At 46.0% G+C, this 17,174-nt stretch overlaps 1 protein-coding gene across 4 annotated transcripts in view; it reads right to left on the bottom strand.

The window, feature by feature from the left end:
• The window catches only part of Ubr4 (ubiquitin protein ligase E3 component n-recognin 4), a 117,640-nt gene that overhangs the window by 64,942 nt on the left and 35,524 nt on the right, over window positions 1-17,174 (bottom strand). For all 4 annotated transcript variants that reach the window (XM_038334654.1, XM_038334655.1, XM_038334653.2 and 1 more), the window contains exons 29-48: window positions 16,374-16,583; window positions 15,040-15,141; window positions 14,632-14,732; window positions 14,203-14,401; window positions 12,990-13,178; window positions 12,373-12,436; window positions 9,955-10,146; window positions 9,382-9,452; window positions 9,155-9,302; window positions 8,588-8,815; window positions 7,983-8,153; window positions 6,612-6,794; window positions 5,492-5,650; window positions 5,013-5,165; window positions 4,642-4,869; window positions 3,447-3,604; window positions 2,397-2,568; window positions 1,840-2,041; window positions 938-1,101; window positions 261-477 (exon numbers count right to left, since the gene is read on the bottom strand). In XM_038334654.1, coding sequence (XP_038190582.1) covers window positions 261-477; window positions 938-1,101; window positions 1,840-2,041; window positions 2,397-2,568; window positions 3,447-3,604; window positions 4,642-4,869; window positions 5,013-5,165; window positions 5,492-5,650; window positions 6,612-6,794; window positions 7,983-8,153; window positions 8,588-8,815; window positions 9,155-9,302; window positions 9,382-9,452; window positions 9,955-10,146; window positions 12,373-12,436; window positions 12,990-13,178; window positions 14,203-14,401; window positions 14,632-14,732; window positions 15,040-15,141; window positions 16,374-16,583 — 3,311 coding nt within the window. The remainder of the gene's footprint in view (window positions 1-260; window positions 478-937; window positions 1,102-1,839; window positions 2,042-2,396; window positions 2,569-3,446; window positions 3,605-4,641; window positions 4,870-5,012; window positions 5,166-5,491; window positions 5,651-6,611; window positions 6,795-7,982; window positions 8,154-8,587; window positions 8,816-9,154; window positions 9,303-9,381; window positions 9,453-9,954; window positions 10,147-12,372; window positions 12,437-12,989; window positions 13,179-14,202; window positions 14,402-14,631; window positions 14,733-15,039; window positions 15,142-16,373; window positions 16,584-17,174) is intronic.

Genomic DNA, 17,174 nt, shown 5'->3' on the forward strand with positions numbered 1-17,174 from the left:
AAATAAAAAGCTTAAAAAGGGTGGGTGATATAGCTTAGTGGTAGAATATTTACCTAATATGCACAAAGTCCAGGGTTCAATTCCCAGTACCATCAACAAGAAAAAAAGCAATTTCCTTTCCTGGCAGCCTACCTCTTACACCTCAAAAATAAGGGAGACTTAAGTGGAGCAAGGGTTCCCTAACAGTGGAGGGCCACCTAGTGGCCATCTATTCTAGTCACAATGAGAAGGCTGCAGCCTGCCCTGGGTAGCTCACTTACTGAAGAGGTTCAGCTTCTTGTCGGCCTGCAAGGCTTCCTCTCTGGTGAAGGGGAAGTCAAACCAACGGGAACGGCTCAGATTGAGCTGCATGGTCCTGCCAAAGATCTCGATGTATGATGGGGCCCGTTCAATTGCCTGGGTCCCAATCTGGATCCGCATGCCTGTCATCACCATAGTGCTGCTATTGTTACTAATCTCAATGGTGAAGCCGCCAGGCTGCAAGGACAAAAGTACATGTCAAAAATCTCCAGAATCCTGCCTCAATTAATGGCTAGTAGGCAAAAACCTCATTTCTTTCAACTCCATCCTAATCATATCATGAACAAGGGAGAAGAGAGGCAGTGTAAGGCTTCCTTCACCCGAAGATTTACCAACCCATGTTGTCCTGTACACAGTAACCCTGCTAACAATGGAAAAAATTTAGCCTGGTGGGACTCAAGACCTTCAGCAGTGGAAAGAATGTTGATTTATTCAAGGATCATTTGACCAGAAGTGAGCAACTCTGAGTACATATTCTTTGTCTGATTCTAAAGGAAGATGTAAGGCTAGTCTAACTGCTCAATGGAGGAGCACCTGGGTTCAAGCCTAGTGCTGAAAAGACAGACATGAGTTGTTCAACAAAAATGGTCACAAGAGTGCTAACCCAGAAAGTGAGTCAGCCCTGTGTGCTCCTCACCTTTGTGTTAGCCACGTACATGCCAGTGGAGTTCAGCCTGTGCTTTATCTGTTGTGCATTGTAGACTTGCAGGAGGTCATTACCACCAAATTCCACATCTGTCAGCTGTTGGTTGTGCTCAAAAAAGTCAATGGGGAAGGTCACCTGGCTGGATGTGCGGGCAGCTGTGGGGACAGAGTCAGATTGCCAGAGATCACTGGTGTGTGGTTTTAGTACCTCTGCTCTCACTTCCAAGGCTAAACACTGAGCCCATTCTCATATACTCTGCTCGAACCAAATGGGATGCCATCACCTGTCCATCACAATGCTTGCTTGAGATCATCTCTCCAGCATACCACCCCTAACCATGTGACCCACTATACAAAACCTGGAGAATACAATTTATAACACAACACAATCTATTTCTTTATAGAATGATAAGCTACATCATCATCTCAAACACAGAATCTCTAGAACAAATTTAAAGAAACATGATGCCTGCAGTGTACTTCACTTAGCTAGGATCAATCCCTCCTAAAATCATGCTTCCTCTTCTTCAAAGTCCTCTCACAGCCAGGAGCAAGACCTACAACATCTACAGTATTCTGCAGGAAACTAGTCAACTGAAGGGATCTACCCTTCAATTAGAGCAAATGCACAGGTAAGCCACCTTCCGTAACCCAAAGAAAACCCAAAGCTGAAGATAACATTCTTTATGGGGCACCAAGAACTGCTGGCACAAAGTAGGTAGCAAATGGCGGTTGCCACATGGGCCTTTGTTTCACAAAATTGGCTAGGACTGGTCTCTGACCTCACCAAGTGTGCAAGTGGGAGAGCCAGTTCTTCCAACTAACACAGAGACCTACTGTGCACTGTCTAGAAGACTGCTAAACCCATGCCCACGGGGTCTGCAGGGGCCTTACTGATCGTAGCCGTTTTGCGCTTTCGCACAGGCTTCATAATGCTGATAACGCTGCTGGGCTGCAGGGAGGGCTGGAGCCAGTAAGAGGTATTCTCTACGTTGGCCATGTAAATGCGCAGGCTGCCGTCCTCACAGAGCAGGATCATGGTCGTCCGCTGCTGCTCATTGCAGGCAGTGTGCCTAATGGCAACCATGTCTTGGATCTAGGAGGAGAAGAAAAAAGGGGAGCCAGGGTGGGAGTGGGAGGTACACTGAGTTAGTCCTCACATCTGTGGCTCAAGAGCCACGAAAAGGAGCAAAAACCTTAGGCTCCATAGGTGGGTTGGGGTGCAAAAGGGCAGCAAAAGGCAGCAGCTAGAAGAGACATCTTTCATCTGTTTGTTCCTTGAGATGGGGGCTCAATACGTAGCTTAGGCTGACCTCCAAACTCTTAATCCCCTTGCTTCAGCCTTCCCAGTGATAGAATTATGGACTTGTGGCACAATATGAGATGGGAAAGTATTTTCAAGCTGTCAGACACAGAAATTCCTAAGTAGGAAACGTGGGAAGGGCACTGACCTTTGCTTTGGCGGGAAGAGTCTTAATCTCCTGGATGAGGAAAGTGTCTGGTTTCACCATGACTACCAGAGGCACGCCAGTAGTTTGCTGGACACAACAGACCAAGCCAGGGTGGTTCATCACTTCAGACCACTGGCAAAGGGCAGGAGAAGTCTTACTGCCACCATTAGAGCTGCAGGGAACAAAAGTGGACACGGTGCCACTCCCCATTTTTCAGTTCCTTTCTTAAAAAGGATCATCCTATGAGTAGCTATGTAACTCAGAACAGAATCCCTGGCCAAGGATTCAAATTCGCAATGGGTCAGTTTACTAAGAGTCATGTGTGTGCTACCATCACTCCAGTGTGTGCCCCCAAGAGTCCTCACTGACTTTGCTACTTGAAGAAAGTGACCTTTTGAGACTATAAACTACCAAGGTCATAGGGCTGCCTAAGGTGAATGGCACTGTGTCCTACACTGTTCTTCTGCCCACTTGATGTTATTCCAAAGCAGGCTAATTTCCTACAGATCTAAAACAGCTCTTCAGTAGCAGATGAGTAGTAGAAGAGACTCTGAATCTTCTCTTCTTCTTCTTCCCTAAATAGAACTCACACCTCTGACATCCAGAAAATTGATGAACTTACCTGCCCCAGTTCTAGCCACACCCCCAGGAATGATGTACTATTTACTTATGGGGAGGGAGGGAGCTTCTCAAGGAGGCAAAATGAAAGGGTCTTGGGGGCAGGATCAGTGCCTCACTGGTACTGTCTCCTCCTTGAAACTTGGCCACTGTTAAAATCACACCAGTTGCCTTGACTACAAGTTTTCTCTCTGTGTAACAGTGAAACTCTTCAGCCCCTAAAAGGCTACCTCTTACAGCCTGCTGTCTCCATGGTGAAGAACAAGCAAGTGGGTAGTCCAACTTGCCAACCACGGCTGTCTGTCTTTAAAGATACTCAACTGGAGTAGTACAAGCCTGGTTAGAGCCAGTATGTGAGGCACTAGGAGAGGCGAGGGGTAAGGATGAGAAGGGAGGGCGTCTAGGAGGCTGGCATTCCACGATTGCTCTCACCTTTTGATGTTGATGGGGAAGAGCTGCAGCACCTCCAGAGTGCTCCTGCTGACGGTGGCTGCAAAGGACCTGCCCTGGCTGTAGCTGAAGAAAAGCATCTGCAACACATGTGAGTAGTACACAGACACACCGCCACCTGCCACCTGGCTGTTACTGTCCTGCAGGAGAAAAGACACACATGCGCAGATTTATTTCACTTACTGGCTGAAACCCAGGTTCTGGGGTAGAACTTTAAACCATGACAAGGTACTTCCACACCCTAAGCATGAGACTTCTACGAGTAAGCTTCATATGAAGGTTGAGATGGTTATAATAAACTGGCATCCTTAGAAAATATTACATCACACAAAAGTACATTCTAGCCAAAGGAGCAGTGATTCTGCAGTGCAGATTAGAGACAATGACCCTGGTGGACATGTGCCTCTATCAGGAAGAACACAATTCCACCAGGTAGGCAAGCTAAGGTGAAAAGCTACCTGGGAAAAGCAGCCCTGATCTGTCTCAGGAGAACTGACAATATTCTACACGGTAAATCTCCCAATTTGTCCAAACAACCAAACCTTGGGACCTCTGTAAAATATGCTTAATTGTCCCAAGTGTAACTTTGGCCCCTGAAACTATATAAGCTGATGGGGATTTCTGTTCAGGGCCAGTTCCCTTTTGTGCAGTACCCAGAATTGGTCATGTGCTATTATTAAAGAATTTTTCTAGCTAGAGAGATGGCTCTAGTGGTTAGGAACATTGGTTACTCTTCCAGGGGGACCTGGGTTCAATTCCCAGATCCAAATGACAGCTCATAGTTAATGATCTGTAACTCCAGGTCCAGAGGACTGATACCTTTTTCTGGCCTTCAGAGCCAGATGCATGTGGTAACATGCAAGGAAACACCCATACACATAAAATAATAAGGATACTTTTTAGAAAGGTGTTTTTTTCTTCAGTAATCCCTCAGTGCTGGAGTTGACTTGTCACTGGGAATCCATAGTAACTGATAACAGATCCTGAGAAACAAGGACCTTGCAATTGAATGGTCTTAGGGATTTAGGTTTTAGTATTAGGTAAAAAGAAGCTAAGCACACATGCTTGCACACACGAGAAAAAGTAAGGAAACCAAAAGGAGACAACAGAGGAGTTGCTAAACAAATCAAATATGGTCAAATATGGAACAGAAGGAAGTGGCAAGATGTTCTCTAACCTTCAGGTCCTCATGATTTATTTCGAGAACATTAGTGACGTAGAAGGGCCCCTGCTGGGCACTGCTGGCCTCCTCCATGAGCTGTGTGTACATGTACCCAGCAGAGGACATGATGACAATAATGTTCTTGCCTTCCTCATTGAAAAGGAAGGTAACATCTCTTATCTTTGAGCTCGGCAGGAGAAAGTAGAAGGTAGGACTCAAGGCATCAACAGACAAATCGTAAATCTGCAGGGTGACAAAGAAGGGTAATTTCTTTCAGTCCCCAAAACACCCTAGTGACTTCTGATAGCTACAACTTCATAGTGATGGGTGTTCACTCTAACTAATGAAATGAACTAGTCCCTAACTAGTAAGCCAGCATCACTTACCTTGACAAAGTCTGCTGTGACAATGGCCAGCTCAGTCTGTGAACCAGGTAACCACACAGCTTTGATGATGAAGTTCCCTGTTGCCAACTGGGGATGTAACACTAAGTGATCCGAAACAGAGCCAGAGCTACTGAAGGTGAGAACATGGCAGTCCTGGGCATGGGTTAAAGAACATAATGTTAAACTGTGACTGGTAAAGTAGGGTAATTCATTCCAGAGTTCCCATGTTTCCTTCCTAACATTCCTTGCCTCCAAATCGCACCTCAGACTGCCTAAACACTCAGGTTTCCAGAACACACGGAGAGCGGAGCAATCAGGAAACATGGACTGAGCTCAGAGAAAGACCTCTGCATTCCAGTAGCTTTTATGCTTTCAGCTATCAGTGAGGAGGAGGAGGAGGAGGAGAAGGTGAAGCTGAGGTCAGGAAAGACTTGGTCAGAGCTCACAGCTCTGGGAGTCACTCCTGCACTGGATTTTACCTTCAGCCCACACACTGCCAGGTAGTCCTCCTTGCAGGGGTTTCCAGTGAGACTCAGAACTGTGAAGGGAACTGGGGCAGAAGCCAAGCGGGTCAGAGTCAACTTCCTCTTGCTGGAGTCCGCTTGTTTCAGGAGTGCAGAGAGCTGTAGCACTGTGATCTGCAAAGGAATCATCACCTGCTTAGCCCCAGTCCCAGGGCCACCCCTCAGAGTCCAGAACAAGTAGCAAGGCTCCCTGGAAGGGGTGTGGGTCACTGGGCTGCTTTATGGATTAAGCCACTTAGAAAATGTCTAGATGAAGACTGGCCTCTATTTCTCCCCAAAGAAAGACATGGAATGTCATTCATGTCCTTCTCCCAATGAGGGCAAAAGAAATGAATAACAAAACCAACTTTTCTGTGCTGAATCTTTTCATAATAGTTAATTCTAGCCAGGTGTGGTGGCACATGCTTTTAATCCCAAAACTCAGTAAACAGAAGCAGGCAGATCTCTGAGTTTGAGACCAGCCTGGTCTACAAAGCAAGTTTCAGGACAGCCAGGGCAGTTACACTGAAAAACCAATTTAATAACAACAACAACTATAAATAATTAATTCCTATGCACTACTGTCCTCAAGCATCCTGTTAAGTACTTTCTGGGTCAGCTAGATGTTTAAGGACTATCCATACTTTCACTTAAGGTTAAAACAACAGCCCCAGTGAGAGGCAAGAACAGAGAACAGATACCTAGCATTCCCCAACTTAACAGAGCTGCATTTCTGAAGAGCAGAAAGGACTACACAAGAAACACTGGGTCTGTCCATGAAGGCTTCTGCCCCTCAGCTTGTGCCTTTCAGTGCCCCCAAATGGGAATAACTGGGAAGTAAGCTGTCCTCGACACCAGCTGATCACTGCCTCTGCCAGGGCCTTTTCCCAGCCATCTCAGTTCTAGGGATAACCAAATGACTCAGGTTCAAATCAAAAGGTTTCTTTTGATGAGATAAGTCTTGAAATTATTCTCACAACCAGAGCAGCAATGTTCTCCCTTACTGAGTCTATCTGAACATGGTCATCTCTCTGCTCCACTTAACACTTAAGATAATCAGGACCTAAAGTGACTGGGAAGGAATCATGAAACCCACCTTGCCCTTCTCATGGCTGACAGCCAAATGCTGGCGGCGCCCATGCGGGGAAGAAAGCACACACATAGCCACCCGCCTGAGAACATGGGCGCTGATCAGCTGCCGTATAGTCTGGCCCTGGTCTCCACTGTAATTCATCCGAACATTCTCAAAGGCACCTTCCTGTGAGCCTAAGGTAGGAACCTGGAAGAAGCAAGGAGCAGAGATAGTATGGGAGTAAGCACTGGATTTGGGAGGAGCTGGGGGTTTGTGAATCTGACCAAAATAAATTATATGCAAGCATATAATTCTCAAATAATAGAATTACTAACAACAACAAAGAAAAGTAGCAGGGCAGGGCGGCAGAAGCCTTTAATCTCAGCACTTGAGAGGCAGATGGATCTGTGTGTGTTCCAGGCTAGCCTGGTCTATTATAATGAGTTCAGGCTAACAAGGGATTAAAAAAAAAAATTAATTAATGGACTTTGGCCTCTAATACACCATGCTCAGCTAAGCAAAGACCACTATTTTCAGTCTATTTAGAACAGCAGGGTAAATTTTCAATGAAAGTAAATTAAGTCCTGGTTGCTTATTAAATGTTAAAATCTACTTTCACTTATAAAATGATGGTAGTAAAATATTTTTCTTTCATGCATTCCACTTGGTGAAAGTGAAGTTGGCAACTTGATTGGTCTTTAACTTATGTCTTTAGCTTTGGATGTCAATATTCACAACCTTAAATCCTCTGCTCTAAGAGGATCGGCATTAATGAAGCACCACCATATGTCCACGTTTGTATTCCTGGGTACAACTCACTCTCTAGTAGGCCCCTTCTGAAACCTCTCATGACCTCATTCCTGGTGTCTATTCTTGTCTCTCTGGGAACTGCCTCTACTTACCCTGCAGGTCAGCAGTCTACCGTGTGAAGCTAGGCGAATAGTCTAAAGCAGACAACTGACAGGCTGCACCTGAAGTTGAAAGAGTAACTAAAGGCAAGCTGTCTTTAACTCAAGGCTGGAGGTCAGAAAAGGACAAAGCTACCGAGCCTTAGGAAGGAAGACACAGTCAAGAGACTTTCAGTTATCTACAAAGGAGCTTCTGTTCCAGTGCCCCCAGAATGGAGCTCCTCACCTCTTAGGAGTACATACATTTGGAAGCTTTAATAAAAAAAGGACTTACTTCCTAAATACCTGTATTCGTGCCAGATATAACTCATCTGTGGGTTACTACATTGCCCAGAGTACAGCTAAGGAAGGAGGTGACCACTGATTCTAGGTTATGCATGGCCTGGGACCAACTAATTCTAAATCTATTCCAGTTGCTCTGCCACATATTGGGATGCTGTGACGCACAGGTTGTAGTAACCAAACCGTGCAACCCCCACACACTCACCATCAGCTGATCCGTCATCTCCACAACCTTGTCCACTGTATGCAGTTCACTAAGGGCCTGCTGTGCTCGGCTGCTGCTCCCCACTGCTGAAGCCTGCTGAAAGTTGGTCTGAATGGCATCCATGAGGAAATTGAGCATGTCTAACACGAGAGGAGCGAAGGAGAAATTGGCCTGAGAGAAATCGAAATACACAAGTGAAAAAAAAAAAAAAAAGAAAGAAAGAAAGAAAAATCAAAGGTCACATGCAATAATCTTGACAGTTTCCCCTCTCCAGAATCCTAGCTCTGACTACAGTCAATGAGCTACTGATGAGAATATTTCTAAGTCAGGTCCCACAGGCACCCTACGTCATTCAAGATACCCAGCACACAAAACCACCTCTCTCCTGTCCATACAGAATGGGAAAAATAGAAAAAACACTCAATGGTTTCCTGAATTCTGGGCCCAGATGAGAATCCCTGGTCAAGAAAGCATGTTCTAGAATATCACTGCTGCAAATCCTTCCCCAGAAAGAAGAAACTGGGCTGCCAGGAGAGCCTCACAAACTACTGACTCAGTCTTGCTAAACTCTGTCCAGAGCACTAGTGCCTATTAGGAGGCCCCACCTGATTCTGCAACTCCTCACGGCACCCCTCAACTGTGCGGCACAGGCTGCTCTTCTTGGGCTTCTCTTCATCAGTAACCTTCCCATCACTGATGGTGACCTTGGCCTTGTCAGCTGGTGAGGTGCTAGCATGGCGCACCAGACTCTCCGAAACCCTAGGTTCACTCTGAAATGCCGACTCCTTCATGGTAGAGCTCATGCCACTGCTAGGAGTTCGCTTCACCAGTGCCTAGGGACAGAAAATGGGAGTGCCCCTAAGTTCTTGCCACAGCCAGATGAAATACTGCTAAGATATTGGAAGCAGAGGCAGCTATATATGTCATTCCCAAGCCCAGATCCAAGGGGCTCACTAAATGCCCATCTTCGCTGCCCACTCAGAGCACCAGGCCTTGACTATACAAGGTGGTTTTGCTCTTAATGCTCTTGGGCCACAAATGGATACATCACTCATAACAGGATGAGAACAAATTCTTGGCCACACAGAACAAATATGGGAATTTTCTGCCTTAGACATTCCTGTGTTACTAACAAGTTGCCCATATGACACTGTGAAGGCTCCATCTCTCACCAAGCAGCTGCCATCTTCTTTGGCTCCACAGTCACAGAAAAAAGAACCATACTTGGCATAGGAAATCTCATGATCCTTGTGGCACACCTTCGCACACACCGTGCACACACCCACTCCATCCACCATCTTACAGGTATGACAGTGGTACCTACAAAGAACAGAAACCAGCAGTAAGTCACAGATCCCAGTAATGGAGGCCCAGCTGGCCTCACTTTAAAATAACTCACCAGTGCTGGTTCATAAATTCCTTCTGCGTGATGGTGAAGGTGCAGAGTTTATTGCAGAGAGAATCTTCATCCTTCAAAGATCAATACGTCCTTTTAGTAAGACACGTAACTCTGCATATAGGGACCCATAAAAACACGTCCTCCAATATCCCATGGAAAGATATACCCATGACTAGTGAGAACCTGCCCTGATTTGAAAGAGCCAGTTATCGGAGAGCCTCCTGCAATTTCAAGTACAATCTTCTAACTGCTTTGAAGGTGGGGGACAGCAGATAATAAAAACCCTTAATGCTTTCGAAGGCTCCCCACACGCCATGAAGAATGCACCCCCACCCCCAAAACTTGGGTGAAGCAGAACAAGTAGCTCCAGAGAGAAGAAAGGTATAACTCATTTAAAAACAACTTCACCAAGACACTGGCTTGGCATATCTGCTCTGCAGGCCCAAAAAAGCACAAGAGTAGAGTCCTGCACTAGGCATGTGGGTAAGAGGAAGCAACGAGACTGAAAGTTCTGAAGCCCACCCAGGGCTTAAATATGCTAGACAGCCACTCCTTTCCCTACTTAGCACTTACGGAGTCCTCAGCCTGGGAATCTTCCTCCTCCACCGCTAACTCTTCTACCCAGTCTGAATCCACCTCAATGACACGTTCTTCCCCATCCACGGAGAGGTGACTGGGTCCTTGACCATTACTCTGACTCAGGGCATTTGTGACATCAGCCAAGTAAGACATAATATGACACGTGCACTCCAAGACCATCACATGCTGCAAGAGAAACCCACAGAAGCTTCAGTTCTCAATTTATCTAACAAGATAAAGTACATCTGGGACTGGGAGAATGAAGTAAATAAGGAAACTAAGACCCCTCAAGACAAGACGGGCTTCTAAGAGTCTCATCAGCATCCTCCTGCTGTTAACATTATCATTGATGCAAGCCATAACAGGTTTTAAATGCTGCAGAAAGAAACAGCTCCAAAGACCAAAAGAGAAGCAAACCATCACAGTTAGCTCTGTGTTTCTCTTAAAAGTCCAGTAGACAGAGGTTGGGGAGACACTCAGTAGTGAAGAGCACAAGCTGCTTACAGAGGACCAGGTTCTGCTCCCAGCACCCACATTAGGTAGCCCTCAACTCCAGCTCCAGGGGAATCTAACACCATCTTCTAGTCTCTGTAGGCACCGTCCCCTCTGTCCCCTAACTCCTCACAATTAAAAATAGAAAGGCAGGCATGGTGGTGCAGGACTTTAATCACAGCACAAGGGAAGCAGAGGTAGGTGGATCTCTGAGTTCAAGGCCAGCCTGAATATATCAAGTTCCAGGAAAGCCAGAACTACGAACAGAGACTCTACCTCAATTAAAAATACAATAAAATAAAATAAATTTTAAAGCATTAATACACCTACAACCACCAAGTCAGATATCAGACTCAGATTTCTAAATTCCCAGGAGCCTCTTTACTCTGACAATAATTAGTAGCTAAGGAAGGAGAAACTTACTGGGGTTCAGAGCCCTGCCCTGAATCTAGCCACCCTGCTAGGTTTCATGGGTGGGGAACCAAGTAAAGTACTTAACCTAAGACTTTTGTCATCCTCAAGCCCCTCTGCACAGTCCAGAGCCCTGCAGGCACACTGATCAGCTGCAGCATCTGGACTAGGGCTAAGAATGCCACCCCTCACCCACGTAACACTGACCCAAGGCAGCAACACAGGAGCATCTCAGGCGGCAACAAGTCCCTGTGCTTAGAAGGACTCTGCTGAGTCCTTCTCAGAGCATCACCTCCTGAGACCTGCAAGAGGCCCGAAGGCATGCAGTCAGCAGGTACACTTTACCAGTCAAGAGTCACTTCCTGCAGGCCAAGATACGTAAGAGCTCCAGAGGGAGAGACTTCTATCTGACCGAAAATAAGCAGCTCTTTCCTGGCTCCCTGCCCTCAGCATTCCTCACTTTCCTTACCTAATGGACACGAAGAACCCGCAGAGAGAGGACTGCTGAACTTGCCTAAAGGTGAGATGGTCTTTCGGGGTTCCTGATTTATAAGAGTCTATGAGACATTCTGCAGGACACAGCAAAAAGTGACTGAACTGTCTGAATTTTCCTGCTTCATGGAAATGTTTGCTGGATACTATGGGCCTGTAGGCTGAAGATGGATGCCCCAATGGTACAAAAGAACTTTGGGGCACCCACATCAGGCTGGCTCAAAGCCACTTGCAACTCCAAGGTATCTGACAACTTTTGCCCTCTACTTTGATCATATGCTCAACCCCCTGTTACCCTCCACACACTTTAAAATAAAAATCTTTGTAAAAAAAAAAAAAAAAAAAAAAAAAAAGAACTTTGGGTGACTGTCCAGGCAGCGAGATGTCTCTGTCATTTCTAGAGTTTTAGAAGTTGCTTATTTCTTGTTTACTTAGATAGTATTATATCTTTGTGGAGTCTTTGATGGAGTTGAAGAATGGTTACAGTTATAAGTTTTCCTTAGTTATGATAAAAGATAAAATAGATCTAAATATTGTAACTGTAATTCTTGCTTGATAACTGTTTTGTTATATGTAATTTTACTATGTTAAAGTGAAAGCCTTTCTTTTTTGTTTAAACAGAAAATGGGGACATGATGGAGGAGGGTCATCTGTCTGTGTCACTTTCACTGGTTAATAAAGAAACTGCCTTGGCCTTTTAATAGGGCAGAAAATTAGGTGGGTGGAGTAGACAGAACAGAATGCTGGGAAGAAGGGAAGTGAGTCAGTAGCCACGTTTCTTCAACCCTAGATGGATGTAGGCTAGAATCTTTCCAGGTAAGCCACCACCTCGTGGTGCTACACAGATTATTAGAAATGGGTTAATCAAGATGTGAAAGTTAGCCAGTAAGAGGCTAGAGCTAATGGGCCAGACAGTGTTTAAAAGAATACAGTTTCCGTGTAATTATTTTGGGTAAAGCTAGCCAGCAGCCGGGAACTGGGCGGCCGGAAGCGGCCCACAGCTCCTTCTAAACTTACCTTTCCATGCATTACATTGGCATTCAGTTTCTCAACCACATTCTTCTGAGACAGGTACTTCTTGCTGTCCCAAAGCAAAGAGAGAAGACAACACAGTCATCTAAGGCACCAGTAGAAGGACCACCTTCACAACCCTCTAATCAATCTGAGATACTGTCAAGCACAGGAATCTGTTCACAGAGCACTGAGAACATGGCTTGGGCTTGGCTGGTCTTAGGACAAGCAGTGCATTCAGTATTGTTTCTCCAGGACTTGTGACAAAGAACCAGGAAACTCCACTAAAAATAATGAAGACAGCTAGGCATAGTACATGTGCCTATAGTCCCAGCACTGAGGAAGTTCAGACAAGGATTTTGAGTTTGAGACTGCCTAGGCTACATAGTGAGACCCAGTCTCAAAGGTGTGTGTGTGTGAGGGGGGGGGGAACGCCCAGCTACGTAGGTAGTCTGAAATGAACAGACACCTGCCGCCATACCCCTAGTTAGATCTTAATACTCAGAAAGGAAGAAATTTTAGGTTCATTTTATACTACTAACTCTGAACTATAAAGGAAGTAACTTGCAATTACCTGCCTGTCCTCTGACCACCGAACAGTTATAAAGGCTAGTCCCTCTTACCATCTACCCAGCCAGTCTACAGCAGCATTGTGAAGCTGAAGGTGGCCCGCGCCTTGTCCAGCACTAGCTAAAGTGGCCATCACAACCATGAGTTCAGGGAAGCCAGTCCCGTCGCCATTCGCCAGCATCTCTGTTGCCATGGGGGTCAGGGTACCCAGAAGCACAGCACACACACCTTCTCCAACTTGGCTGGTGAAAAAGAAAAAATTGACATTCTAAGTGTAGTCTTTCAAAAAAAAGAAAAAAAATTATTATTATTATTATTATTATTATTTTTTTTTGGTTTTTTGAGACAGGCTTTCGCTGTCCTGGAACAAGCTCTTGTAGACCAGGCTGGCCTTGAACTCATAAGGGGTCCGCCTGTCTCTGCCTCCCGAGTGCTGGGATTAAAGGCGTGCGCCACCACCGCCTGGCTAGTCTTTCATTTTTAAGAGCAATTAAGACATCAGGTTTCAATGGACAGTTCCAAGCTTATGGTGCCTGGGTAAATTTAGTGGGCCACAAACTACAAAGTCATGAATGTAGGAAAGGGACTGTGGGGGCAGGTGACAGGGGTGAGAGATAAGGGAAGCTATGGGAGCCCTGGACAGATGGACCTGGGTTTGATAACCAACACCCATACGGCAGCTCACAATCACCTCTCACTCTTGTCCAGGAGCACCAGCACCCTCTTCTGGCTCCCACAGGCAATGAGCACAAAAATGATATACCAACATCATGAAGGTAAACGCTCATTCTCATATTCACACTTACGCAATAAAATAAAATACTAAAAAAATCTTTTTAAGAGGCAGGCAGATCTCTGTAAGTTCAAGACCAGCCTGGTCTACATAATGAGTTCCAGGGCTAGAAAGATCACACCTAAAAGCAATGGTGGGGGGGAGGGGGGAGGCAATGTAGGGAAAAGTGATCAGAAAGCATTATAAACAGGCATGAAACCATCAAAGTACAAATTTAATTACTAAAATCTATTAGTATTATAAATTAAGTATTAAATACATAAGTAAACACACCAGTCTTGGAACTGGATTTGAACTACTAGAGCACAAAACATCTACTGAGGTTGCAATTGACAGGCTAAGTCAGCCCAGGAGTTTCTCCATAGGGAAACTCAAGAAGCTATGCTAGATTCCTGGAGTGGGCAGGAGAGGTGTGAAATGCCCAAAGTCAAGGCAAAGTTCTGGGTTCTAAAGCCAGCGCACACACTTCCTACCTGTTTTCCCGCACGATGTATGTGGTCAGCAACTGCAGCAACTGCCGGTTCTCCTGAATGATCTCCAGCTGGTCAGAATCCTTTGGAGGTGATGTTGTCATGCGGGTGAGCCAGGCCTGTAGGCGCACAGGCTCCACACAGGCCAGCTGGGCAAGAGAGCCACAGAGATGAAGGAGGCTTGGGTTAGGGCTCTTCTCAGCTAAAACGGGACAAGAGGCTTCAATCAGTGAAGAGGGCAGGGACCTCTAGAAAGGGGCAAGAAGAGGAAGAAAGGTCTCAAGAGTTTCAGCACCTTTCCCAACTTTCTCTGAAGGATTCTCTACACTTGTTAGCACTGTCGTGCTGCGGCTAATATCAGGCAGAAGCCCGGCACAGTATTAGCCAGACATCAAAGTTCCCATAAGAAGATTACCAAAAGCTGTCACTCACTCAGTTGGAAGAGTTTGGTGAAGAATTTCAAGACTCGGTTACAGAATTTAGCAGAGAGGTCCTCATTGGCTGTGGCCATCATGATCTGCACAAGTTCCCCACTGCCAGGCATGAGGGGAAAAGAGAGACTCACATTAAGACTCATATAAAAAGAACCTGCTTCTGCTTCAGTCTCATTCCCTGGGGGAAAATGGTCACTGTTATCAACCATACAAGGTGCCCATGGAATACAGGTCCTCATCAACAAACTCAAGGAGGCAGTCAGTAACCCAAGTCCTCCCCAGGAGACAAACACCCAAGCAGGCCTTCTGTGGTCCCTGAGGACATTTGAGTTGGTATAGCTGTCTATACCATAGCCCCCTGCTTTCAGGAGGCCTTGAACACTGAGTTAAGGGAGACAGTGCTCACCCATCAGAGAAAAACTCCTCCATGGCTTTCCGGGCCTGGCTGCTCTCCAACTGCTTTTCCAGATACTGCAAACATTCCTCCAGGATGGACTCATCCAGCCCACTGAGGAGCAAGAACATTGTTCAGAACCCTCCCAGCTGATTCTGAAGAACATAATGACTAGACTTATGGAAGCCTAGCATCAACACTGGCACATAGTAGGTATTCAATAAATGTTTAATCCAAGAACAGCAAGACCTCAATTTTATTTTACTACCTTCTTTCCTGGGAAAATAAAAATGAGAGATAAGCCAAATGTGGGTTCACGTGTGTGCAATCCCAGCACTCGGAAGGCAAGAGTATCAATTTCCAGGCCAGTCTGAATTCCAGTGACAGATCTAGTCTCATAACATGAAAAGTGCAAACAAAAATCCAAAGAGGAAAGGCATCTGAAGTTAGGAGTGAGCCACAGTCAGTCCATAACTGTTCCCAGAGGAGGGAGACAGTCTGCATGAGTCACTTCTGCAGGGCTCAATCACCTCAAGTTCCTCATGTTTAAAAAAAAAAAAAAACAAAAAGAGACTAGGGAGAGACTCTGTACGTGAGCTATTTGTCACACAAGAATGAAGGCCAGATTTCAGATCCCCAGCACCCACACAGATGCCGGGCAGGTGTTGTGGACCCGATGCCGGGCAGGTGTCATGGACCCGTATACTGGAGGCAAAGACAGGATTCCCAGGAGTGACCTAGCTGACTAGCCAAAACTGAAACCCTGAGAATGACCAAGTAAGACTCCCAGGGTCAGCCTTGGGCCCCGCCCATACCTACATACGTGTGGAGATACATATACAATTTGCAAAAAATACACACTAGTAACGCCAGCACTTTGAAGGCTGAGGCAAGAGGAACCCAATTTCAAAGCAACCTGGCTGCACAGCAGGAGAGGGGCGAATGAGAATCTGGGAAGGAAAAGAAAGGAAAGGACTTGACAAAAACCCACAGTTCCTGGTGAGGGTACAGCACACCTCCACAGCACAGCCTAGAGAGGCAGGTCAAAGACCTACTTTCTCCAGACCATCCATTTCAGACGGACAGTCATAAAACTTGACTCTGGTACTTCTCTATCACGCCACACCTACTCTCACTTCTTCAATACTTCCAATATGAACATTTGACATTCCATTCTCTCAACTGATTCCTAATTTATAGAGGATTCCAGGACCTCTTCACGAACTTCCACATGAGTTCAAGCGCCCAGAAGCACAGGACCACAGAGGTACCTGTCACCAGCATAGCACGCGGCAGGAGTGGCACATCTCACCACCAGCTGCAACGGCACTCTTTCAACTGCTTACCTGCTGGGATCTGCATGGTTGGCCAGAATGCTGTAACACCCGGTGATCAGCTTCTCATACACACGAGCCAGGAACTCATCAGACTCCGCAGGTCCCAAGATGCGCTCCAGGGAGTTACTGCTGATCTCAGCCACACTTTCTGTGCTGGACTCCAAGAGAAGGGGTAGTAGGGTCCGGATGACCTGTGCTGGGTTCATCTCATCCGACCAGCTAGAGTCAGGGAGGCGCAAGCAAGTTAAGAAACATGTCCTAAAATGCTGCAAGGTTGGGGCAAGCCTTAGTTTAGTCTCGTCCCTCCTTGATAGCTGTTTCTTTACATTTTTCTTTTTCTATTGTTTTGGGGGGCAGGGTGTGTCCCAAGACAGGGTTTTTCTGTGTAACAGCACATGCCTTTAATGCCAACACTCAGGAGGCAGAGGCAGGCGGATCTCTGAGTTCGAGACCAGCCTAGTCAACAAAATGAGTTCCAGGACAGCCAGGGCTACACTGAGAAACCCTGTCTCAAAAATCAAAACAAAAATTTATTAAAACAGCAAATTAATAAGAAACATTTGTGTATTAGGCATAAAAGAAACTAAAACCAGAGATAGCAATCCATCCTTGAATACTCTAGAAGAGCAGTCAGGAGTCTGGACCACTGTGAAGGCAATGCAATGTATTCTCCTTTGACCAAAGTACAGGAAGACAAACTGTCCTTCTGGTAGCCTGCCCTACTCTTTGATTCTAGCAAACATGATGTAGGAATGTCACTACCGCCTCAACTGTACTGTACTCCTTCAGCCACAAACAGCACCCACATCA

The sequence above is a fragment of the Arvicola amphibius genome, chromosome 6 (genome assembly GCF_903992535.2).
Source record: "Arvicola amphibius chromosome 6, mArvAmp1.2, whole genome shotgun sequence".
NCBI classification, from domain to species: Eukaryota; Metazoa; Chordata; class Mammalia; order Rodentia; family Cricetidae; genus Arvicola; species Arvicola amphibius.